General features: G+C 59.0%; 1 protein-coding gene across 1 annotated transcript in view; it reads right to left on the reverse strand.

The window, feature by feature from the left end:
• SND1 (staphylococcal nuclease and tudor domain containing 1) overlaps positions 1-26269 on the reverse strand; it is a gene marked incomplete at its 3' end in the record, with an annotated part of 220382 nt that overhangs the window by 159522 nt on the left and 34591 nt on the right. The window contains exon 11 of the mRNA XM_025215432.1: positions 13484-13597. Within this exon, the coding sequence (XP_025071217.1) occupies positions 13484-13597 (114 nt within the window). The remainder of the gene's footprint in view (positions 1-13483; positions 13598-26269) is intronic.

Below are 26269 nucleotides of genomic sequence, written 5' to 3' on the forward strand. Positions count from 1 at the left end.
GGCTACAAACAGGTTGTAAGAACATGCTGACTTCATAAGCCTGCTTCTGAAAGCTGTTCCAGCTCCTATTAAATATTGATCGGGTGCCTCTTTTGTGCCATCGCTTTTCGGCTTCGGCCTCCCCCCCAAACACATCCCCCCCCACCCCTGCCTATAGTTACAGCACATCAGCATTTAGTGTTTTTCCCTGGCGCGGCCGGCAATCCGTTCCGTACCGAGAGGCACAGATGAGTTACGGCGATCCTTGCAACTGTAATTTAGCGACGACGAGACACTGATGAGTTCATGGCTTTGTTTCTCATTAATCTTTTATTGCTCCCAGTTCCGTGCGCCTTTGTACTACAACCCCGCTCTGCAAACAGGGAAACAAGATCCCTCGCGTGCATGCACACACGTGCACTCGCACACACAGGCGGGTAGTCTGAGCCTGGCTGGCTACACGCCTGCAGTCAGAAAAAAAAGAAAGCACTACCCCGGCATCTGTCCCACACCAGACCCCAAGGTTATGGCAACACTAGACATCACCTCTGCTCCAAGCATCTGGGCTAAAGCATCGAGACAGTGAAGGACGTGCATGATTTTATCTAGGTTAGTGGTTCTCGGCGTTTTCAGACTCTGATTAGACTCCACACGCTCATAAAATGCCAGCTCTTAGCTGTCACTCTTTTTGACTATGGAAAAATAATAGAGCCATTTTTCCTGTCGTGCAGATCTCAGACGGATCGGTGCGGGGCAGCATGCAGATGACACCGTGGCTTCCCGTTGGAAGTCTCTGGGTTTATTAGCACAGGTGTTAGCATGCTGAAAATAGTGCCTGCGTGGTATGGCACCCTGGAAAAGATCTCGTGGCACGCCACGGTGCCCATGCACCTTGGCTGAGAATCACTCGGGGAGTAAATGAACTGCTTTACCCAAGATCGGGGGGGGGGGGGTGGTGCCGGGGGTTCGGACTCTCCTGGAAACTGAACTCGCATCCCCCCTATACACACTGGTGCATCCTTTCTTCCTTCCCACGAAGGATGGGAAGACCAAAAGCAGCCCAGAAGGTATTAACCGGAGATGTTGCAGCTCCACCCCCAGCAACTGCAGGTTAGCTAGCAGAACGGCATGCCTAGGGAAGCCGCGGTGCCCCCATCACTTGGGTCACGAGGGATTTTAGGGGACCTCCCTGCCCTGGAAGCAGCAGATGCAAGTGGCGCTTGGCATCTCTTGGGTTGAAGCTCCCTGGGCAGCAACCATGCGGGGCGAAGGAGCAGGGAGCTGGCTGCATGGAGGCATCGAGCACTGTCCTCGGTAAAGCAGCAGAAACAGGAAGACAAGTTCTGGAGACAGGCTTCCAACTTAATTACAGCCTGCGACGATCCCCTGCCTCCCCCGTACGCCGCTCCCTGATCCGGCATGAAAGCCTCAGCCCGGAGGTCTGTCAGCCACGCCAAAGGCTGGGCTTTCAGGGAGCAAGCTAATGAGCCTCTGTCTGTCAGGCTGGTGGATCCGGCACTTCCTCCGTTTCCACAGCCCACAAAACCCCCCTTCAAAAGGCAGCGCTCGTGGCAGCTCTGCTCGAGATCACCGGGGCCGAGTCCGATAAAGGAGCTAGCTTTTCCCCGTGAGGAAGAAGGTACAGAACTGCCATCGTCTCATTAGAGAGACAGGAGGCAGCGAGGTAAAAACGCGGCATCAAAACCCTGCCGGAGAGCCGAGCGACTAACCAAAGGGAAGCGAAGCAGAGCCCTGCAGAGCCGGGGGCGCGGGGCACTTGGCTGCAGCTGGCGGGAACAGAGCACGCGGCCGGGAGAGCCCAGACAGCGCGCACATGCCAGCTTCTCCAGGGCCGGGATTCCCCGGCACGCGAGATGCGTCCGATAAGACCCACAGAGGAGGCCGAAGCGCACGGCACACGGGGCGTTCGTGGCAAGGCTGCGACCAGAGCAAGGATGCCGGGCGGGAAGAGAGCAGCAAGGCCTGGACTGGGCCCGGCAGGAAGCCAAGCGGGAAAGACACCAAGGAGACTCGAGGTGCAAATCGAAGCCAACCCCAAAACGCTGTCATCGCCGCCAACTGGAGACGGGGCGGACGCACCAGGCTGCGGGAACCCTCCGATCCGTTGTGTGGTGCGTCTAATGAGTCTCGGCTCCGACTTGCCATCTGCCTCTTAATCACCATGATTTGTACTGTCACCTAAACGGCTCCCGCTGGCTTTGTAAAGCAAAGAGACGCGCTCCCCTTGCGAGTCCACCGTCCCAACAGCCGGCTCCGGGCTCCTGGACTGTAATCAAGGACAGCCACATAAGCCATGCACCCCGCTTGGTCTGGGAAACTCTCCTTGGTCCTCATTGTGGGTTCAGAGAAGCAAAAGCCTCGGGCAACGTCACGGCCAAAGACAGCAAAGGCGCTGCAGGAGCAAGAGGGGATGCGATGCCCATTGGTACAGGAGAGGTCGTACGCTCGCAGGGCACATTTGCACCGAAGTGGAATCCTTTGGTAAGGAAACCTTGGACCCTGGCACCGAGCCCGGGCCTGTCCCACTTCAATTAGGACTGGAAGTGAAGCCACATGGCAGGAACAAGCCCCCCCAGGTGCGGAGGTGGAAATCGGGGCTTTCCCCAGCAGCTGCCGCGGTGCCTAACGAAGGCGCGCGGCAGAGAATTGATCCCGGGATGCTGTTAACAAGACCTACTTGCAGTAACAAGTACTGTTAACTGTCATCTCGCCCAAGGAGAGAGGCTTGTTTCCAGAGGTAAATTGCTTGTAATTGTTAGAGCCGGGCGCCGTCGGATCCCTTGCGCCTGGCTCAGGTTGGCACCGAGACGGGGCCTGCATCCACGGGCTCCGGGCTGCACGGGGAGAGCAGCGCCGGCTAACCCGATCCACACCGGTGCAGCACAACCACCCCCACCCCCGGACAAGCTGCCCTTCAGTGACCCAGCAGCTGATTTTACCATGACCTAAATGCCATATGTCCCCCGCACAAGCAACAGCCCCATTGCACAGCTCTCCATAACCCGTATACGCAGCACTTGCATGTGTTCCTTCCCAGCTACACCCACCATCAGTCAGCAGGAGGGCGCCGGCAGCCCCGGGAGCCGTGGGACCTCTCACCTGTGGGCACATCATCACGGCCACCCCCACGGCTTTGGCTTCCCTTGCCAGGAGGCCGCACACCTAGTGTCAGAGGGGCAGGCCGCAGCCAGCCCCGCTCCACAGCATCAGCAGCGCGCTGGCAAGAAGCAGGCAGGTGATTTTTGCTGCTTCTTCCTTTTTTTTTTTTAGGAAGGGAAAAAAAACAGAAGAGCTTCTAGCAGCCCATAAATATCCTCGTAATCAGGCAGTGACAGGGAAGGGAACAGAGAGGAAGTGCCGCAGTTAAATGGGGTTTGGGTAAAATATTACTCTTTCTAAAATTTGCTCAAGTGTGGCAGAGGCTCGACCGGCTGAAACTGTAAAAAATGGCAGGGAGAGACTAATTCCTCTCCAGAGCAGCAGGGGAGGCAGCGCGCAGGAGATAAAACCACCGGCGAACGGAGGCATCTGAAATACCTCCGCGCCCACCCGTCCCTGCACGGCACCGGGGAAGCTCGCCCTGGCTCCAAATCCTGCTCCTTTCTCCCGTTTTGCAGCAAAAGCAGCCAGGAAAAGCCAGGAGCAGGATGCAAAGCTCGCCCTAGAGCAGGGGTTTTCAGCCTGTGGTCGGGAGGGTTCACAGACCGTCCAAAGGGGTCCGCAAAAGATGATATGTGATCCAAAGTCAGCAAATGCCCGCACGTACAGCTCAAAGGGGGCTGCACACCCCCATTACAATCTTTTTTATTTTTACTGGCCTGCAAGTGAAAACAGCTGTCCTAGACAGCACCGCATGACCAGACAAGGTACCCGACAGAGCCCAGCGGGACGGAAATGCCAGCACCACTGGGACCGCATGCTGGTGGCCAAATGTCACGCGAGGCCGTGCGTGGAGCAGAGCTCCACTCACGTCCGAGCACAACGCAGTGGCCCCTGCATCAGCTTGAGGTCTTGGGTCCCTTGTTCTTGCTGGGTCAGATGTGAGCATGCAGCGCTGCCTGGCTTGGTAGGCTGCACAGGTGCTTCCAAGGGGCTGCTTGCCCCAGCTTGCAAACAGGACGCCGCTCTCCGAAGGCAGGCCATTGCCATCCTTGCTTGGCACTAAAAGGATGAGTGAGGGACGCAGCCTTGGCTGGGACAACGTAGTTGGGGCTGGTTCTGCTTGGAGCAGGAGTTTGGACTAGATGCGACCTCCTGAGCGCCCTTCCCACCCTCGTTGTCTGCGATTCTGTGAAAACACCAGGGACTATGGGGATTTTGACTTCCTCTGTAGCAAGGGGTACGAGTCTTCTTGGGATCTCAAGTATTTAAACAAGCTCCTGCCTGTCCTGGCAATGGCAGGACACCCGCCACACTCAGGGGCCCCCCCCCATTAAGTGGGGCAGGCCAGGGGGGCCCCTGGGTGGGCACGAGGCCTGGTAGCTGTGCTTCTTTGAGGAACCAGTTAGACAAACACTTCCCTGGGCTGCTTTCAAACAGGGCTGAGCCTTCCTTGCAGGGGCCGGGACCAGATGTGAGCTCCCGAGGGCCCTGCCAGCTTGACTTCGCTCCAGCTCTCCGCTAACACCCAAGAGCCAGTTCCTCCAATGCCACAGAAGCACCGAACCTTTCAAGAGACCTTGACAACCGAGCCGGCCCATCGACATTGGGTAGAAAAAAAAGCAAGCCTCTGCTTTGCCAATAATCCGCAAACTTCATTGTGTTTACTGCTGCAACACTTCCCCGGCTCTGGCAAGGGGGAAAAAAAATCTCCAACTTGGAGATTTTGAAAAAAGTAATGGATTTTTTTTTTTCCCCTTCTTTCTCCCCCCCGCCCCCTTTTCTGTTCCTTAAATCAGGGTCCGTGTGTGTTCGGTTCCTTTCCCCCAGAGTATTACCAATTAAGATATCAATTTAGATAAATTGTGGGATTGGAGCAGGATTTGTATTGCTTTTGCATCAATTGAGCAAATGTAGCTTTCTAGCGCATAAAACTGTTAACGAGATGCTATAATTTAGCTGTCCAAAAGGAACGAGCGCCTAAAAAAAAAAAATAAAATAAAAAAAAATAAAAAAAAATCAACTTTCTATGAGCGCTCGACTGCAGGGAGATGAGCAAGGGGATGCTCCGGCCCCAGAAGTCTCAGCTCTCCAAGCAAGGAGCATGTTCAGGCAGGGACAGGCTTGTGCTGCACGGAGCTGGGATCCACAGCCAAGTCCCCAGGCTTCCTGCTCTTTCTCCTGGAGGCCAAGAGGAAGAGAATCGAGCCTGTGCTCCTTGTCCCTGGGACTGGCCTCTGACAGCTCCAGGGAGGGAGGGATATGGCAGGAGAGCAACCCCCCTTTTATTATGCAGCGTGAAGTGTTCATTTATGTGTCAGCTGGAAGCATCTCTCCCAGGCACAGCCTGCAGGAGACAGAGTCCAAAGTCTGTTTCCAAACTCCGAGGCTGAGCCTTATGCTTGGCAAAGGCAGGACTCCTAATTCACCGCGGGCGGGCGGGCAGGCGAGAGGATGGAGGCTGTAACAGCGACAAGACCCTGGAACTTAACCCCCAGCCCTCAGGCGAGGGGATGTGTGGAAGGGCAGACCCCTGCCCACACCAGGGCTGCACCCAGGAAGATGTACGACCCCTGCCTAAAAGGGAAGTCACTGGGTAATAAGACGGGACCGCTGCTCTGTAACCCATATGGCAGCATCTGCTCCAAGAGACCATATTGCAGCCCTGATAAGAGATCCTGCAGAGAGGCTGCTCTGATAAGCTTAAACATGTTCCAGGCTTTGGCTCAAGCTAGCTCCCAGCCCGCGCATGCTCCAGCAGTGACTTGCAGAGGGCACGGAGCTAGCCCTGCTTCATGCACAAGGGGGTAGGGTACCAAGACCGCTCGACTGGGGGGGGGCCATTAAAAAGGTCAAGGCAGATGAGCACAGCTGTCAACGGCGCAGGACTACACTAACCCATGCAATCCTCTGGTCTTTGGCCAGCTGCATGCCTTCTACCCCAAAAGAAAGAAAGAGGGGTTACTGCAGCCTCCCCCAACTCAGTGCATCAAGTAGACGGAACAGTCTAGGGCTTGATTTTTATGTACCGGAGCCAAGATAAAGACAAGTGCAAAGTCCTGCACTTAGGATGCAACAAATCCCATGCATGGGTGCAGGTTGCGGGCTGACTGGCTGGGCAGCAGCTCTACAGAAAAGGGACCTGGGGGTGACAGTGGACAAGAGCCAGCAGTGTGCCCTTGTTGCCAAGAAGGGTAACGGCATCCTGGGCTGCATTGGTAGGAGCGGTGCCACCATATCGAGGGCAGTGATTCTTCCCCTCTATTCAGCACTGGGGAGGCCACATCTGGAGTCCTGTGTCCAGTTGTGGGCCCCCACTGCAGAAAGGATGTGGACGCATTGGAGAGAGTCCAGAGGAAGGGAACGAAAACGGTTGTAGGGCTGGGGGACAGGACTGGTGAGAAGAGGCTGAGGGAACGAGGCTGATTTAGTCTGGAGAAGAGAAGACTTAGGGGGATTTGATAGCAGCCTTCACCTCCCTGCAGGGGGGCTGCAAAGAGGATGGGGCTGGGCTGGTCTCAGTGGGGGCAGATGACAGGACAAGGAGCAATGGGCTCAAGCTGCAGCAAGGGAAGGTGAGGTTCGATATTAGGAAAAACTCTCACAAGGAGAGTAGTAAAACACTGGAAAAGGCTCCCCAGCGAGGTGGTGGCATCTCCATCCTTGGAGGTTAAGACCCAGCTAGACAAAGCCTGGGCTGGGATGATCTAGTTGTGGCTGGTCCTGCTTGGAGCAGGTGGCTGAACTAGATGCGACCTCCTGAAGTCCCTTCAACCCTCATTTTCTACGTCTCTGTGATTTTAAGAGCAGCTGCTTACATTTAACAACCACTGAAAAAGCTGTAATCCCTGGCAAATCTGCACAGTGGTCCCAGGGGAGCCCCCAAGTCAGGCCTGTACCCAGTGAAGAGCTGTCAGCTCCCAGGATGCAGCCTCTTGTTCCGTTTCCACCAGGAAAGCGCAACCCTGGCTGCGTGCTAGGAGAAGGAGAGGCATGGAGAAGCAGCGTTCAGAGGCTCCAGTCGTGCTCCAGGCGCAGCAGAGGTACTTGGCTCTCCTGAGCAGGGAAACCCAGGACACCGGGAGAGCAGCAGGTGCAATCCATAGTGTTCACATATTCCCAGAGCCGTGGGGCTCGCAGGGAGGTGTGGGGTCACATCCAGTCCAAGCCCTGCCCGAGGCACCACACACACCTGATGCATGTAGCAGGGGGTAGGATTCCCTCCCAGCCCCATGCATCAACCAGCACAGCCCAAAAGCCTGGGAGATCCACACAGCAGAGCACGGGGCATCGCTGCACCTAGATCCTCCTGCCCAGCGCCTGTCCACCCTCTCCCCCGACACCCCCAGCGATGCAGAGTCCTCCTCTGCAGCGTCTCAACTCAGAAGCGTCACTCACCCATCAAGGGCTCGTCATCCCATCACCCTGTGCGCGCGGCATCTGCAAACCTAGCACATGGGTGGCAGGTGGGGGGGGACGCGTCATGTTCCTCGACAGCGACGAGCGATAGAGACGTTAGCCGCGATCAGCGCCGGCTCTCAGAACTCATTTCGCGCCAAGCGATGAAGGCGGGAGATGAAAGGCTGTAGGATTTTATTACCCTGGATTTTCAGCGTGTCAGTTCCCATCTACTACACCAGGTGCCTAGGGACCAATTTGCCTTCCGCAGGATGGAGATGGATCTCCCCAACAGAGCTCTGCTTGCTAATCGCTAGCTACTGGGCTCTCCCGTCCCCTCCCAAGCAAGGGGCAGATGAGCCGCTACCACTGGAGAGCTTCGTCCGCACTGAGCAGGCTGCGTCTCGCCCAGCTCAATGCCGGTCCTGGCAACGTGGGAGCACAGCTTCAAAGGCTGCTTTCGGGAAGCTGCAGATAGGAGCCAACACAGCAGGTCACCCAGCTACGCTAAGAGCCGGCCCAAAACTGGAGCAGACTGAGCCTAGAGCCCGCCGCCCCCGCATGCATCCTTTCTCCACACCCACGCAGGGTAGGCATTTGTGTTCCTGCATCTGACCCACGTGCTCCAGGAAGGGCTGCAGAAAAAGAGGTGAATGAGCTGTGTCCCCCTCCCCACATGCTATCCCCCCAGGCCGGCTGCAGAGTCCTCCGGCCACGCTCCTGGGCTTTGCTCTCCCTCGGCTAGCCTGGGGAATGGCAACCAGAGCCAGGCCGGCAGGCACCCGGCTGCCGCAGGCTCCTGCACGTGCTAGCCAGTCAAGCGTGCACGACGTAGGCGTCCGCGCACACCTGATGCTGCCGGGAGCCTGGTCCTGAATTCCACTCAGGTTCTCGCCCCGAGCCCGTTGCCAGGGAGAAGCCAGAGTCTCATTTCCAGGAGGAGAAAAGCAGGGAGGATGAGGACGAGGATGGGGAGAGAAGGAGGAGGTGCATCGGGAGCCCAGGCCACGTACCGACAGCCCTGTGGTGGGCCCAGCGAGGATCTGGATGAGATCCCATCTTATTAAATCGTTGGGTAAACACCCTAGTTATTACATTCCCAGATAATTAAGCAAGGCCTGAGCATGGGGAGCGGGGAGCAATCCTAGAAGTCCAAGCAGGGCCGGCCAGTCTGTAGTAAGAGGGATACGGCTCAGGGAGGAGCAGATCCCAGAGGGAAAGGGAAAGGGAATGACAGGCCGGAGAACAGCTGCCGAAAGAGCAAAAAACGAGCTAGGAAGATCGGAAAACAAAGGGGCTGAATGCAGCCAGGGGGCTCAGCTGGACACGACGAGGGCCACTGCAGAGCAGCAAGGTGCTCGGTCTACATCCATCCGATGGGGGTGGGCAGAGCAGCCAGCCCCCTGAACGCCAAGGAAAACACCCTCCAGGCTGCCAGGGGAAGGGCCGGGAGCCCTAGTGCTCGAGAACATGGAGATCAAAGCCCTGGAGAAAGCGGTGCAGGGAGGAGCGCCGGCACGGCCCCTGGGACCGGAGGAGCCCGAGCCGGGGTTTCCCACCTCTTCTTGCGATGCACGTTACTCACGGCCCAGGGGAGAGCTTCAAAGGGGGGCTGGCCTCTGCTGGGAGCGTGCACGAGCTTCATTCTCCGGGGTGCCGCGCTGGCACCAGCGAACCCAGAGCAAGGAACAGCATCCGATAACCCAAGCTCATGGCCCCGGGCAGCTGCCCCAGTGGGATGCTAGCAGAGCTGGGAGAAAGGACTTCCCCCAAGTTGGAGCAGGGAAGTGGCAGTGCTGCCATCCGTGGAGGGTTTCCAGAAGAGGCTGGTACGCACTTGTCTGGGGTGTGCAAGGGACAGTGCAGTCAGCAGGGAGCGGGACCAGACAGCTATGGAGGTCTCTGCCAGCTCTGGGGTCTTTTGATTGCAAAGAGCGAGTGGGTTGCACAGAGCCAGCGAGCTTCCCCCAAACGAGACCCTAAGAAAATGACCAGCAAGAAGCAACAGCGTGGGAAGGCTTCCCCATCACCGACCCGGCCCCTGATCTCAGGGCCAGGACTGTGCTTTCTGGGCTACGATGACCTCGGGTGCCCTGAAAAGCACAGGCAGAGGAAACGCCACGGGAGGAGAGCAGGTCCCTGCAGGAGACTAGCTTTCCAGGGCCCATCCAAGCCCAGCTGTACAGGGAGGCGAGGCGAAGGCACCGAAAGGGAACGCAGCAGTCCCAGCGGCTCTGGGCCTCCGGAGGACCCACACGCCACCCCGCCAAAAAGAGCGAAAACCTAGAGCCAGGGGGCTGGAAGAGAGCGCCAAGGGTCACATCTAGTCCAACCCCCTGCCTGAGGCACGATCAGCCCTAAAACTCACACAAGGAAGTTTTTTCACACCGCATGCAATTACAAGTGTGAGGATAGTGGCCACCGGATGCGGTGGGAGCCGAGAGCTCGGCCAGATCCACCCAGGAACTGGACATGGGCTTGGAGGAAATGGGCACGGGGCGCTCTGGAGCAGGGAGCGAGCGGCACGGCCTCTGCATCAGAGCAGCCTGGACCGTAAAGGCTGCAAGGGAGAGAGGAGCAGGGGGAAAAACCCTGCTCAGACTCCGCCGCTCTCCCATCCAGCTCCGCTCTCTGCCCGTGTGACACTGGAGACTGGACACGACGGACCTGGGTCTGACCCAGTCCACAGTAGTCCTCATGTTCTTCTCCAAACCATCCCAGACACGTCCATCGCCTGAACTCTACATGAATGACCATCAACCCCGACACAACACAAGACACCGCACCCGAACCTGGCACAGGGAAAGCTGGGAAAGCCAACCTCCTGCTTCTACAAGAGGCTGTCAATATATGCTCCAGAGAGCACAGGCCATGCCCCCGCTGCAGAGGAAGGCAAAACCTCTCAGTGCAACCAGTCTGAGCAGAGGGAAATCCCTTCCTGCCCCAGTGCAGTGTGGGGCTGAGCCTGAGCGTGGGGGCAAGACCCTGCAGCCAGGACCCTGTGGGGTTGGTGCCAGCAGGAGCATTGGCACAGCCCAGCCCATCCCCAGCCTGGGCTGCAGCAGCACCAGTGCCTCTGGAAGAGGCTTAACAACCCCTTAGGAGTTGTCACAGAAGTAGTCAGCACGGCATAGGGGCTGTAAGGTGCCGGCACTACCTCAAGACAAGCCAAAGCCAATGTAGTGCCAAGCCCTGGCATGGCAGCAAAGCAGCCAGCGCCCCGTAGCCTTCACCGGGAATGTCCCCCTCCCATTACACAAGCGGCATGCTCAGCTCCCTGCAACACCATGCCACCTGCGGCAGATGCCAAGGAGACAGCAGGAGGAACCGTCTAATCTTAGCCGTTATTCATAATTCAGTGTGTACAAAACACCGCGGCGTTGCAGACGGCAGGAATTTCCAAGCTCCGGTTCCCACAGCAACCCCGGCTCTGCCCCCCCTGCCCATCTGCCCCGTTTGGGAGGCTCTGGGATGCTTTCCTCGGACAGCGGAGCGAGGAGGCCAAAGCAGGAGCCGCTAGCACGGCCCATTGCACTGGCCGGGGCGCACGCTACGTGCCAGGCCCCTGCTCAGAAGAGAAAGCCACCTTGAATCACAGCCTCTCTGCGCACCAGCCAAGCCACCACCCCCTTCATGCAGTATTCATACGACGTATTAAAGATGCCGGCTGGAGGTCCCTTCGGCTAGCAGGGCCAGTTGCCGTGCTCCTTGGAGCCCCTTGAAATCCACGGGCAGATTCTGCGACAAGCAGCCTGTGCCTGCGAAGTTGGCTGACCGCCGGGAGGCTCCGATCACAGCACGGATGTGACCCCCGCTGCAGCCGCAAGAAAGCATCACACCCGTTTCAATGGGTGAAAGAACAACCCCTTGGTTTTGTGGCCCTCAGAACAGCTCCGCACCCGGCGAGAGAGGACAGCACCCCCCATTTTGCACACAGGGGAACGGAGGCCTGGAATACGTGAGGTGCCCCAGGCTGGAGTCAGAGGCAGAGGTCGAGTCGGAAGCTAAACCAGAGGTGCGCTCGCACCCCAGCACAGCAAAGCAGAAAAGATGATCCCAAAGCAGAAAACAAGGGTTGGAAGGGACCTCAGGAGGCCACACCTAGCCCGACCCCCAATGCTTCCACGTTCCTGGGATGGTAGGAAAGCAGAGCTGGAAAGGACCAAGCATCTAACCTAGTTCGTTGCTCAAGGCAGGATCAGCCCCAACTAAGCCAGCTCAGCCACAGGTCTGTCCAACCTGCTTTTGAAAACCTCCAAAGGTGGAGATCCCACCACTCCTCTAGGTGCCTGTTGCGATCCCTGACCCTGCTCAGAGACCAGACGCTCCGCCCTCATCTCCAGCCTCAGTTTCCCCTGCTGCAGCTGGAGACCATTGCTCCTAGCTCCGTCCCGAGGCCACAGAGAAGAGTCTGCCTCCATCCTCGGTCATCGCCCTGCAGGGATTTGACGACTGTGATCAAAACCCTCTCTGCTCCACACCAAATAACCCTAGTTCGTCTAGCCTTAATTCAGTCTGGCCTCCCAGGCCCCTCTTTCCAACCTGCCCACCTTCTTGAAGAGCAGGGCCCAGAAGTGGGCGCTGGACTCTAGGGGAGGCTTCCTCAGTGCAGAGCGGAGCTGGAGAATCACCGCCTTGGATTTGCAAGCAACGCTCCTGTTCATACAACCCAGGAGGCTGCTGGGTTCGTGCTCACGTTGAGCACCATGGGTCAGCACACAGGTCCCGAAGCAGCTCCCATCTGCTTGGTCCCTTACCGAGAGGTTCGGGCACAGAGCAACGTGTCCCAACAGCTCCGGTCCTCGGGTCTTGGACATCAGATGCTCCCAGCTTCCGCTTGGAAGCTCGGTCCATGCAGGCTGGTCTTCAGGAGCCTTTATGCCAGAGGATGAAGGGGTCTATAAATGTGACTACAAGTCCCAGAGGGAGAGGAGGAAGGAGTCTCCAAGACAAACCAGGATTTTACTCAGCTCCCTGCAGCCCTCCATGTGCCATGCCACACCTGAGAGGCTGCAGGGAAGTTGGAAGGCCCTGTCTGAGGCTGCGAGACCAAGCCCAGAGGACTGGAAGGCAACGCTCGCTGCTTAAGCCGCCTGCTTCTCCCGAATGCTCAGCTGCGTGGCACTTTCCATTCAGCTCACATTAGCATGCAGCCAGCTGCATCTGGCCATGCGCCCTGCAACCTGCGGCCACAGGAGGGTCACCAGAGGCTGACGCCAGGGCAGGGAGGGAAGCCTCATAGGGGGATGGTCTCCACGCCGGGAGGTTGGCTGACACAAAGACTGCATTTTCCCCAGATAGGGCTTTGGCGGGTCTATATTGCCCCTCACCTGCCCCACTTGGCTCTGAAACCCACCTGCTGCCAGAGGCCTGGGGACAGAAGCCTTATGAGCAGGAGGAAGAAAAGAAAACCAGCAAAGAAGGGAAAACTAAGGTGGGGAGTTAGCACGTTATATGGTCTCCTGCTCTGGAGTGAGACACTGATTTTTGGACCTTAAGTACGGACAGACAAACAACCGACTGCGGGGTAAAAAGGGTCTCAAGGCACTGGAAAGCACAGAGACGCTCCCATGTCTCCAGCCAAGGTGAAGGTCATGCAAGGAACAGCAGGCCTGGGGCAGACGCCTTTCTCTCCTCCACACCCCCACCGGTCCCTCCTGCTCTCTGCACATACAGCCCCTTCTTGGCAGTAACCAAGGCGCAGGGAACCGTAGGCAGAGGTGCCCGGAAGCCTTCCCTGCCTCCGACACGCGCATCCCACGCAAGGAGCCGCATCTGCCTCGGGGAAGAGTCGGAGGCTGTACTGTGCAGATGCTCGCCGAGAGGCAGCTGCTGCAGCCACCCCCGGTTCGAACGGCAGAGTCCTGGCACAACAGAGGCCCCGTGACCCGCCGTTACGGCCGCCAACTTCACTACTCGTAGGGGTCGGCCCCCCCACCAGAGTCCATAGCCAGGGACCGCGGTCACCTGCAGACAGACGTCCTACCTGAGTGCTTTCGCCCTCCAGTCTTGGGGGCCGGATGCTGGAGAGGTGGATGGTTTTGTAGTCTCCCGAGTTCAGCTTCACCACGATGGCGTCCGCGTTGAGCACCTGCATCACCTGGGGACAAAGAAGCAGAAGCAGGTGAGCCCGTACCGAGGGCAACAACTCCTGTGTCCCACCCAGCCCCTCCCGGCATGCCTCCCCTTGCACAGCTAACCCAGGCCAGGGGGGTCTCCAGGGCACAGCTCAGCCCTGGGAACATGAAGCTGCCTCCCTCCAAGGCGCTGGCAGGCCCAGGACCACCAACAGGCAGAAAAGGCCTGAAAGGCAGGTGGCACCACTGGGCAGTGCCTCCCTGCCAGGCCCAAACAGGTGGCCATGGGAGCAACCGGGCTGGACTCAGCCAGCGTGCATGCCCAGGACAGGCCTTGCCGCTTCAGATGCCCGGTGACCCCAAGCCATGCAGGGAAGGACCCCAGTCAATGGAGCTCCCTCCCTCAGCAGTACAGCCCAAGGGACCAGCGCCAAGCCCGGGTCCCCAATCAGCAGACCATGAGGGCACTCAGATGACAGCAGAGACCCCACGGTCCCCAGCCCGACCATGTGCTGGTCCAGTGCTTAAGGCAGGGGACTCGACTCCACAACGGTGCCTTAATCAAGAGGCCTGCTGGGATGAGCTTTGGAGAGATGGGGGAGAGGAGGACAGAGGCCCTGTTGCAAGAAGCAAGGCAAGGACCGAGGGGCTGCTGCCTAGACCCAGCTTCCAGGCGCAGCCCACAAAGCGAATTAGCCGAATGCTCAAGAGACCAAAAAGCACCTCTCCAGCTGCTGCAGACCCAGAAATGCGGTGCTGTTTTAAGCATTTCCAGCCACGTTTAATCCTGTGCAAACATAGCTGAGCTGGTCCGAGCGGGACACAGCACCTGGGCTATAGCCAGCAAGGCTGACGCCCCGCTCTGTGGTGTTCGGAGCCCCGGCCCTCTGCACCCCTCTCCTGCATAAGGAACTAGCATTTTTATTCTTGCCTTTAAGCAACAAGCCACCCAGCTGCTTGTGGCCGGAGGGCAGGCAAAGCTTTGCCAGCCTGCCTTGGACCCTTCCCGCGTGCAGCAACACCAGGCCCTGGTGGGGAAACAGGAGAGGAGTAAAGAAGGAACAGACTCTGGCCCCTGGCACCACTCTTGCTCTGGCGAGCGCATGTGTCGGCGGCGCGTGCTTAGTCAGAGGGATAACAGGATTACGCAAATCCAAATTAAAACAGACACCGAGGGTTGCGTCTGCTCCTTTCGGCAGAGAACACCCCTCAGGGGCTTCGTTACCCATGGCCTCAGCCTCCTCTGGGCCCTGGTTTTGCAGATAAAACCCATTGCTCTAGAGCTGCTTGCGTGCCGAGGGCAGAGTAATCCAATCTCATGCTTCGGGGCATAATTGTGGCGGCGGGGGTCAGAAAGGGATCCCAGGCTCCCCGGAGCCAGGCAGCCCACGGATGGGGTTCTGCCTTCCTCCAAAACCTCCAGCGTGGCCAGCATTGGGGCCAGGACTGCCCGATGCCAGGCCTCAGGGCTGAGGCAGGAGGCCTGACCCTGCCTTCGGGATGCTGCTGCCATGTGCTGTCCCCCCTTCCTGCTGCACCCAGAAACATGCAAAGAGCATCACCAAACAGGCTTAAAGCAATGTAGACAGAGCCCATGGCAGGGAAAGGCAGAGCAGGGTGGAGGGTGGCACAACAAGGGCAGTGGCTGTAAGACACGGGTCGCTTCCTGCCAGCTGCTTCAATGAAATGTGCACGAGGCCGCTTACATCGGGGCTCTCAGAGTCGTGGAGCCGCGGGGCTGGCAGGGAGCTGCAGGGTCACATCCAGTCCAAGGCAAGATCAGCCCCATCCAAACCAGCCCTGACAAACCCCGTGTGCAACCCTCGGAGCCACACGACACAGTTGCCCCTAACACAGCCCCAAGCATTGCCCCCATGTCTGGTCATGGGCGCTGCAGAGCGCCCAGGCCCAAGCCTTGCCCCCACTGCAGAGGAAGGCAAAATCCCCCAGTGCGACCAGTCTGAGAAGGGGGGAAATCCCCTCTTGCCCCAGTGAAGCATGAGGCTGAGCCCGAGCACAGGGGCAAGACACTCCAGCCAGGACCCTGCGGGGTTGGTGCCAGCAGGAACACTGGCACAGCCCAGCCTCAGCCCCAGCCTGGGCTGCAGCACCACCAGCGCCTCTGAGGGAGGATTAGACCCCAACACAGGGAGCAGAAAAGGGGGTTGGGGGCAGACAGCACAACCCAGAGGCCTGGGACACCCCACAGCAGAGCACGGGCATCGCTGCACCTAGATCCTCCCGCCCAGCGCCCATCCTGACACCTCCAGTGCTGGAGCTCCCCACCAGCCTCCGGCCCTGGCGTCTCTCCCACAGCCTCCCTGCTCTGACAATGCTTTTCCCCTAGATCCAGCCTAAACCTCCTTGTCTGCAACTTCCAGCCGCTGGTCCACATCCTGCTCTCTGCAGCAGGAGAAAAAGGGTGTTTCCTCTTCTCTTTATGGCAGCCCTTCAAGCATAAAGCTCAAGTATAAATCCTGCAAGCAGAGCATCACTGTAAGTTAAGCCCCAGGCTGCTTGTCTGTCCAGCCCCAGGGAAGCAGATGGAGCCAGATGCCATGGGAGCAACATCAGGACTAGAGATCCCCGTTCCAAACACCCCAGGTGGGATTTGGACTCTGGGACCCACGGCAGCTTGGACAGGCCGGCCTAAGTGAGCAGGATTGCTGCCATCAGCTAAGCCAGCCATGGGGTCAGGACCCTGCACGGGGGTCACTCGGGGCCAAGGAGATAGCCATGACCTTAAAGGAAGGTGGAAGCAACTCCCACGGGCACCACATCCATCACCTGCCGCACATGCCAGTTCCTCCCCGGCTGTGGGGGCTGGCAGCAGAAGGGGAGACTCGGCATACCCACCCCGAGACACCGGCCTCTTTATCTGGCTAACAAATGTCCCAGTCTGCTGTTTACAGCTCCCTTTCTCCAATATTTATTGCGGCTTCGCCTGCCCCAGTACAAAAGCCGCAGGCGCTTTGATAAATGGATCGAAGGGCTTTGTCGAGGCACTGCTGTTGCATCCGAAAGAGCCTCCGCACGCGCTGCTCTGGCTTTCCCCAGGAAGGCTCTGAAATGAAACTGCCCCCGGGCCTCCTCTTGGAGGGAGGGCAAGGCGAATGCTCCGAAGCACCAATAAACCAGAGCTGCTCCCGGCCAGACCCAGGTGCAGCCGCCCGCCCGCGGCTCCCAGCGCTCGGCTTCCCAGGGTTCCTCCCCGGCAAGGAGGTTGGGGCTTTGCACACGAGAGGCTCTGTCACAGCTGTTGATCCTTAGGAGTTCTCCGATTTTCCGACCCAAAGGTTCGTAGCAGGGATGTGTCTCACACCACGGTCGCTCCCCCGGCGGCGGTAGCAGCTCTTCCAGATGCTCTGCCCGAGGAAACTCTGCTCCCAATGCACGCACCCCTCTGGACTCTCGGTCCCCGAACAACTGAGAGATGCTTCCCTGGATGGGTCCGAAGCTCGACATCCCCCAACACGAGATCCGAGAATGGTCAGACTGGTGCGAACTGGTGCGTTTTTGCCTTCCTCTGCAGCAGGGCTCTCTGCAGCGCCCATGACCCCCCTGGCAGCAGCAGGACGGTGGCGGCCGCAGCCCCCCTGCTTTCCTGGGGGCAGGGGCAACTGCGTCATGAGGCTCCAAGGTGGGACACGGTCTGTCTGGGCTAGTTTGGACGGAGCTGATCCTGCCTCGGGCAGGGCTGGGACTAGATGCGACCCCGCAGCTCCCTTCCAGCCCCATGGCTCTAGGATTTGACGATCCCAGCATCACATGGCAGCAGTTCAGAACAGTCGTCTCCAAGATCCCAGATGCTCTCGCGTCTGCTTTCACTGTATGGTTAAGGGGCAGCATATGCCTCCCCTGGCTCTGCCTACTAGTGGGACCAGAGACCCACCAGGCACAGACCAGACCGGAGGGCAGAGCCACACAGCCCTGGAGCTCAGCAGCTACGTGCAGGAAAGATGCTCCGGGGTCCGGCGGCTCGACCGATCTGGGCTCAATTCCTCCTTCTGCTGGGCTCCCTGCATGACGCTGGCCAAGTCCCTTTGGGAAGTGAGGCACCACTATCTGTGAAATGGGAAGCAGCAGCTGCATGCCCAGCAGGACAGCCGGCGTGCTGGAGATGGCGAGGCACATGGACATTATGGGACCAGAGATTAGAGGCACATGGGCTGAGCCGAGATCCACGCAAGGGCAGTCTGGAGGGACCTTCTTGGGTTTGCAGGATAGAATAGCCCATGCCTTTCCATTCAACCTAGATCTCTGCTGCATGCCTCCATCACCCACCGAGTTCAGCGCCATGATCTGGTGGACAAAGGGCGCTGGCACGTTCCCCTAAAACCCAGGTCGATTTGGCCAGGACGCGGAGGGTCTGAAGACCTGCGTTTGGGCACAGCTTGCAAAGGAAAGGTAAAGGGGTCCATCTTGAGAAGCCAAGGACGTCCCAGCCAGCCCCACCAGAGGCAGGGCTCCAGCACAGCAATAGGGAGCACGGTCCTCCCCAAAGCTGTCACGGCGCCATGCCGGCTCGCTACGCCCGCCCACCGCCACCGCCTCATTAAGCCCATGCACCCGGAGATTAATGGCCACATTAACTGTTTCTTTGCGCCTACGATAGATCAATGCTGGGACAGATTAAGATCAGCTTTCCCAGATGTGCGGTGACAAGCTGCTTCCTGCCAGGCTCTCTCCTTGCCCAGACCCCAGGGAAACTGGACAGGGGGTTATGGATACAGGGGCCAACCAGCAAAGGCAGAAGTGGGGAGGCAGTGCAGACCAAGCTGTGGGTTTCTGGCCTTGTAAGAAGCCCCAAGCTGAACCCCCTTCTCGGCTTCTGGATTTCCAGTACACGGAGACTTCACCTTTGACTGACAAAGTCTAGGCCCCTCTGAAGTGTCTGGAACGGAGGCACCAGCCGCTGCGTGGGGAAGCCCCTTGGGCACGCTGGGGAGGCCACACAGAAGCCAGCTCACCCCCGTGGGGTAGCTGAAGGCAACAGGCCCGGGTGGTGCTTGCTGATACCCATCCGCTGACACCCAGTTGGGTCCTAAAAGCTCTGCCCGAGCTACCTCTGCTTTGCATTTCCAGACTGGAGATGCACTTTAGAGAGCAGGCAGGGAGAGATGCATTTGTCCAGCACTGCTAATGGGCAAAACCTCACCCCAGAACACAAGACCTTCTGCAGCATGAAGACTTAGCTCCCTGCCACCCCCTTCAAGCCTGCTCTCTGCAGCCAAGCCCTCCTCCAATGAAGGGAGCAACCGGCTCTCGCTCGCACCCCGTCAGCGAAACGTGACAGCAGCCGGACCCGCCGCTCGCCAAAGCCCATCAGACACGGTCAGAGGAGCTGCTTCGACGCTGCCATGCAACTTCCTCCCCCGCTGGAAACCGGGACGTCAGTGCCGGGAGCAGAACGAACGGCACGGCCGGCTGCCCGGCCCCGGGACGGCGCCAGCAATAAAGCGATCGACTCCGCGGCGTTGGCCGTGTCAGCTCTCATTAGCCGCCGGGACACGCTCGACCGCAAACGTTCCACGCCCCGAGTCCCTGCCGGGCGGCAGGAGCAGACTGGCGGCTGCCGGGACTGGCTCGGCTGGTCTCCCTGCCTCTCGGGGAGTGATGAGGATTGATTAGTGTTTATAAAGCACCTTCTACAGGCGCTCGCTGCAACTCTGCGCTTTAAAGCACTAAGACATTTGTCCTGATTTCCTCTGTCACTTGCAATTCTCAGCAAGAGGAAGGGACCCAAAATTGACACGAAGAACAAGGTGGCTCGGGGGCTTCCCCGGGCTGGTTTCCCGAATGCTGACTCAGACGTTTCTGCACCGGGGGCAGAGGCCAGGAGCTTGGCGTTCGTCGGCAGCCCCATGCACAGGTGACACCGGGCCCACGAGGTAAAGGCAGGAGTGGGTAAAGCACAGCCCAGAGTGCCTACCAGCCCCACAGACCCTCCAGCACAGGGAAGGTGCCGCAGGGACTCAGCACCTGCTCTCCAGTAACGCCAGGCAGCCACCAAGGAAAGCAGAGCCACACGGCAAAGTACCTGTCGTCTAACCAAGCAAGAGCCAAAGGGCAATCCCATGCACCGGTGCAGATGGGGACCGACTGGCTAAGCAGCAGCTCTGTCTCAGAAAAGGACCTGGGGGTGACTGTGGACAAGAAGCTGAACAGGAGCCAGCAGTGTGCCCTTGTTGCCAAGAAAACTCACGGCATCCTGGGCTGCAATGGCAGGAGCATTGGCCAGCAGATCAAGGGAAGTCACATGCCTCAGCCCTCTGACCATTTTCATTTCCCTCTGTTGTGCCCACATCCTTTCTGCAGTGGGGGGCCCACAACTGGACACAGGACTCCAGATGTGGCCTCCCCAGTGCTGAATAGAGGGGAAGAATCACTGCCCTCCATCTGCTCCAGTGCAGCCCAGGATGCCGTTAGCCTTTTGGCAACAAGGGCACGCTGACGGCGCAAAGACTCGAGGCTCAGAGACTCCATGGACTCATTGCTGGTCAGTCTGCAGCAGAGCTGGGCACAGCCCCTGGAAGGGCTTTCTCCCGAGCAGCTGGGATTCATTGGAGGTGGGGAGGGGACAGACTGGGGTGTGACAGCTCGCAATACAAGACACGAGGTCAGAGCAGACCCCCGTTGGGCTGACGGGGGTGCACGGGGAAGCAATTTACCATCCCCCTGCTGCACGAATCAGGGGTCCCAGGCTCAGAGCAGCCCCCGAGACCCTGCATCCACACCGTGGCCTGGGCAAAGCTCCTGGAACCTGCCAGACTGGCAAGGGATGAGAAAGGGGGAGAGGGAGACCAAGCACATGCTCCAGGGACCATATGGCACAAAACGGCTGCGATCAGCAGAACTGCCGAGGGAACGGTAGCAGGCCGGCGCACCGCGACAGGCAGCATTAGCCCAGACGAGCGCCTGGCTAATCGTTGTGAAGGCAACGCGCCTCCTGCCTTAACCTGAAGAGACAGGGAGAGCTCCGACGCGCTCCTCTCTGCTCCCCGGGACTGCCAGCCAAGCAGGGACTGGTGCCAGCCCCTGCCCTGGGGGACCTCTCCTGTGTGCCCGGGCACAAGAAGCAGCCTCCTCAGAGGCCCAAGGGGGAGGCCGAGTCCTGGGCCTGTAGCAGCCAGGAGGTCCCAAGTTGGATGTGGAGCAGCAGTGCAGCCACGCTAATCTGATGCTCGCCGCTGTACCCTCCTCTTTGGGCTAGACCACTGCAATGCACACACACCCATTGCACATGCATCCAGACGACTGCACGCACCTCCCCCCCACCTCACTGGGGTCATCTGACCTCAGCAGTCTCCTGCCTTGAGCAAGGGAGCTGGACCTGATGATCTCTGAAGTCCTTTCCAGCCCCTAACATCTATGAACCCAACCGGCACATGCATGACAGAGAAACTCTAGGGACAGGGCTGGGCTTTCCCAGCCCTCCACCAGCTCTGTCCCTCCTCAAATCAACCCAGGAGGGCTGGAGTCCAGCATCACACCGGGACACTTCCATCCCCGACTTTTGCAACTACTCCAGAGGTAGCAACCTCCTCAAATGGGACCTGCCTGCGCTGGCTGGGGAGGATTGGGGCAGATGCACCTTCCTTCTGCCTTTGCTCAGGACCAGGCTGGCATCTCCCTGCACTGACCTGCCTCAAAACCCTTTGCAGCTCCTGGGGAGCAGTCGTGGGATCCTGGAGAGATGAAGACAGGTGTGGAGGGGAGTGGGCAGGGGCTTTATCCCCCCACCCCCAAGAAGTTCCACATTTTCCTTGCACCGATCCCCCAGCACACAGCCAGCTGCAGGCTAGACAGCTCCCAACCCAACAAGCCCTTGGGGGCCAGGCTGTAACGACCTCCACCCACGTTACAAGAGACTGCAATGCCAGATGTCTGCACCACACACTGGCTGCCCATCAAACCCAGACCTATACAAGGGCCTAGCCCTCATCTCCCAAGCTGGCAACAGGACTTGGCAGGGATAGATGGGGACAAGGCCGTTGGGTGCTGGGAGAGCAGAGGCGCTGGTCCCAGGGATGCGGCATGGTGGATGCAGCTCTGCCTGCCACCAGACCCCCCGTTCCCAGCCCAGGGGCTTCATCCAGCAGCTCCAAGAAGAGACAAGTGCTGCAGTTCATTTCAGGAGCTTCCTAGCTACATCGCATCACGGGAACCTCGGGCTGGAAGGGACCTCACAAGACCTAGTCCAGCCCCCTGCTCCAGGAAGGATCAGCCCAGCCAAACGTGTCCAACATGCTCTAGGAAACTTCCAGGATGGAGATCCCACACCTCTTCCAATGCCCGACCCCCATCAGAGTCCACACGCGCCTTGTCTGCAATGTAAAGTCTCTCCTGCTGCAGCCGGAGGCCGTTGCTCCTAGTCCCGTCCCCCGCGGCCACAGACAAAAGCCCGTCTCCAGCCTCTCTAGAAACCGCCCTTCAGGGATCCGAAAACTATTATCAAATCCCCCCTCGGGTTCCTCTTCTCCACTAAATAACCCTAGTTCTTTCCGCCTGTCCTCATCAGTCGTCCCTCCCAGGCCTCTAATCATTTCTGTCACTCTCCACTGGACTCCTTCCAATCTGTCCACATCCTTTCCCAGAACGAACACAGTGCTGCAGGTGAGGCCTCCCCAGAGCCGGAGAATCGCTGCCCTTCATTTGCAACTGACACTCCTGTTAAGACAGCCCAGTCTGCCGTCGGCTTTTCTTTCTGCAACAAGAGCACGCCGCTGGCTCCTATTCAGCTTCTGGTCCCCCATAACCCCAGGTCCTTCTATGCCATACTGCAGCCCGGCCAGTCAGTGCGACGATATGGATTAGCTCTCACCACATCCCCCAAACTAGCAAGGTTCAAAGGAGAGCGCTTCTTTCAAGAGAGCCAAAGAGCCCAGGCACCTGCCACATCAGGTAGAGAAGCCTTCAGGTACAGGATCAGGGCCGCAGTCATAGGTGGCTGCTGTAGGTACAGTCCTCGAAGAGCCCCTCGCTGGGCAGCCGCAGTGTTGAGCAGGATTCTGGGGGTTTGGGTGGATTAAATTCACCGTGAGTCAGCAGCGACAGTCACAGAGAGAGGGGGAAAAAAATAAAAAGGAAAGCAAACGCAATTCCAGGCTGTATCAACGGGAGAACGAGGTGCGAGACACGGGAGGAGAACGTGCCGTTCTACCGAGCACGGCCGAGGCCTCCGCTACGGCGCCGTGTGCAGGTCTAGGCTCCGCGTTTTAAAAAGGACACAGAAGCTCATCGAGTCCTAGAGCCATGGACGTGCTCGGGAGCTGCAGAGGTCACATCTAATCTAGCCCCTGCCCGAGGCAGGATCAACCCTGTCCGGCCCAGACAAACCCCATGTCCGACCTTGGAGCCACACAACACGGTTGTCCCCAACACAGCCCCAGGCGTCGCCCCGGGCCCGGGGAAAGCAGGGGGGCTGCCGCAGTCAACATCCTGCTGCTGCCACCAAGGGGTCATGGACGCTGCAGAGAGCCCAGGCCAAGGCCGTGCCCCTGCTGCAGAGGAAGGCAACCCTCTCCACACCCCCCCACCCAGGCTGTACAAGTCTGACTAGACCATAGCCAAGAGTCCAGAGGCAGGGGACAAATGATCAAGGGCTACAAAGGAAGCCATACAAGGAAAGGCTGAGAGGGAAAAGGCAAGCATCACTGCAGAAGACAGCGTGACTGCAATCAGGTCCCCCTTAAAGTGAAGGAGGGCAGATAACTGCTTGCCCTCACTGCCAAGGGCAGGACACGATGGCTTTGTGCTGCAGCATGATGGGTCCAGACAAGATTGCCGGACCAGCTTCCTTCCCATCACAGGAGCGAGGCCGAGAGCCCAGCTGCCCAGGGGCAGAGCAGACTCTCCTTCCCTGGGGGTTTGTAAAAGGAGGCTGGAGAAGTACTGGGCAGGGCTGAGTTAGCAGCAGCCCATGTGCGTGCAGGGGCCAGGCGAGACAGCCCCTCAAAGTTTCCCCACAAGCCCAAGACTCCCCAGATACAGGCAGGCAGGGGAAAGGGACAGGATGATTGCCAGCCCAAGCGTGGAAGAAGCTGGTGCAGAAACCTATTGGCAGAGACGGGAAGGGCCAAAAGCTGAGCAAGGGCACAGGACCTGGCTTGCAAGGGCCATTAGCCAGGCACAAAAGGAGGCTGTTGGGAAGAGATTGCAGTCAGGCGCACGCTGGGCTCACTCAGGAGGCTGCCTGCAGGGAGAGGCATTTGGACAGCATGGCTGCGGGCAGGCCAGTCCCTGCAGGCCCTGGACTCTGAGTCCAGCCTTCCTGGTCCATAGCAGGATGCAGAAGGCAGCCAGCTTGCAAGTTCCCCTCCCCACCAGGCATTTGCCATCAGTCACAAAGCCTTAGGCCCCAGAGCAAAGAATCCCCACCGCCAGCCCTGGATCATCATCTAGACCCTGCTGTCGGGATCTGTGCTTTCCCGGGCTGGGGCATGTGGACCAGGGATTCCCTCCCAAGTGGTGTCTGCTTGGGTCCTCTTTGCAACAGGGTCTGGACACCCTGTGCACGGAGAAAGGCAGAGCCTCACCTGGGAGGCTGCTTCCCCACCAGCAGCGCCCTCGAAGGGAGCCGGCCCCCATTAGGGCAGGGGGAGAGGACTTCCCTGCTGGAGCCCCTCTGGTTCCTTTCAGAGCAAACTGGTGACACCGAGATGCCGGTGACACCAATAGGCTTCAGCAGGGGCAAGATGTCATAGAGCCGCAGGGCAGACAGGGAGCTGCAGGGTCGCATCCAGTCCAGGATCAGCCCCATCCAAAACAGTCCAGACAAACCCCATTTGAGATCTGAGCTGCACGACACAATTGGCCCCGACACAGCCCCAGGAATCGCCTCCACCCCTACCCCGCAGCTGCCAACGTCCTGCTGCTGCCAGGGGGGTCATGGGCGCTGCAGAGAGCCCAGGCCCAGGCCGTGCCCCTGCTGCAGAGGAAGCCAAACCCCCACAATCCACACCAGTCTGAGCAGGGGGGAAATCCCTTCCTGCCCCAGTGCAGCGTGGGGCTGAGCCTGAGCACAGGGGAAAGACCCTCCTACCAGGACCCTGCGGGGTTGGTGCCAGCAGGAGCATTGGCACAGCCCAGCCCCAGCCCCAGCTTGGGCTGCAACAGCACCCAGTGCCTCCAGCTTTAAGTCCCAGCAGGAGCACTGGGTGACTACATCCTACCTGAGGCTCACAGCTCCACCACCACTCAGAGACAAACTAGCCAGGGCCTTCCCAGGCTGCAGCCCTGCAGAAAGATGAGCTGTGGACAAACAAGGGCACATGCAAAGCCCATGCACCACCAAGCCCCAGAGCCCGAGCTAAGGATGCCGGCCCCTCTCTGACAGATCAAGTCGGCAAGCAGCCCAGGCCTGACCTGGCAACAACACCTGCCTGCAGTGACCATGCCCCTCCATGCCCAGCACCCTTTTCTCCCTGTGCCCAGCCACAGAATACCAAGTAGGACTCATCCTGCGGCATGGGCCCTGACACACCGATCCGACGACGAGACTGTAAACCCATTGCCAAAGAACAGGGAGAAGCCGAGGGGCTCGAGACCAGAGCAAGGCGGGTTTTGGGGAGCAAGGGGTTTACACTCACTTCCCAAGTGACCCAGCTGCACTTTTTGGAGGCTCTGGATCAGGCTCCAGGCTCTGCATGGGTCCACACGGTACCTAGCTTCCCGGGCCCCCCCACCCCAAGAGCGAGCCGACAGCACCATCTAGTGGCTTCCTGCCGGTTCCCAGCCTGGAGCCCGTGCAGCTGCTCCGTGCAGAGTCCAGACACGCTGTGGGCTGAAGACCAGCTCCTCCAGCCTGGGGATCCCCAGTCATAAGCTTTGGGAGGGGGAGGGAAGCAAGGCAAAGGAGGAGAGTAAGTGGGAAGGATGAGTTCTCCCACAGCTTCAGGGCATGCTTCTCCCATGGTCTCTCCTACCCCCTGCCTCATCTCATGGGGCCGGTACAGCGCAGGGCTCACAACTCCAGGACTGCCAGGAAGCACTGGGAACTCCAAACACAGGCCCAGCTGGGTCACAGGAAAGGCAAAGCAGCCAGGCCGTGTTCGATGCTGTGCCGATTTCTTTCTACTCCACAGGGATGTAACCCTGAGGTTCCCACCACCTGGTCAAGCCTCAAGAAGGGGATGGGGCAGGCGATAGCAAGCAGAACTGAAGAGAAAGCTAGAGCCCGCCTGCCAGCGAGGCAGAGCAGCTCTCTGCCAGGCGCAGAGCCAGAGCAGAGCTGTCCCGGCAGGACGAGCGTGGCCACAGGAGGGAGCAAAGCCCAGAGGAAGAAACTTCTCCCCGTATACTCTGGGGGTCTGGCCACTTTCCAGCCAAGCACCGCTGCCCCAAGGCTCCCTTCCCCCTTGCAAGCAGAGGTAGGACTCGGGGAGGTAGAGATGGAGCCCCCCTGGCAGGAAGCAGGGCAGGAAGGTGGTCCTGGAAGGGACATAGACACACATCACTTAGGCTGGTTTAAAAGCAGTTTGAGGTGCAAATGGAGACGTGTGGGACAATTAAGGGGCTGTACTGTTTGTCAGGATGTTACATGTTGACAGGGTTTCTGCGGATGGTTTTGTTCTGGCAGGGAATGGGCTTATGTTAGATGGGAGCATCTGGGGGGTGGCCTGGCTCCTTTCACTCCGCTGTCTGGATGGGCTGGAAGGATGGCTTTGCAGAGAGCTCTGGCTCTCCCCAGAAGC

This window comes from Alligator sinensis, unplaced genomic scaffold (assembly GCF_000455745.1).
Source record: "Alligator sinensis unplaced genomic scaffold, ASM45574v1 scaffold1083_1, whole genome shotgun sequence".
Taxonomy (NCBI): Eukaryota; Metazoa; Chordata; order Crocodylia; family Alligatoridae; genus Alligator; species Alligator sinensis.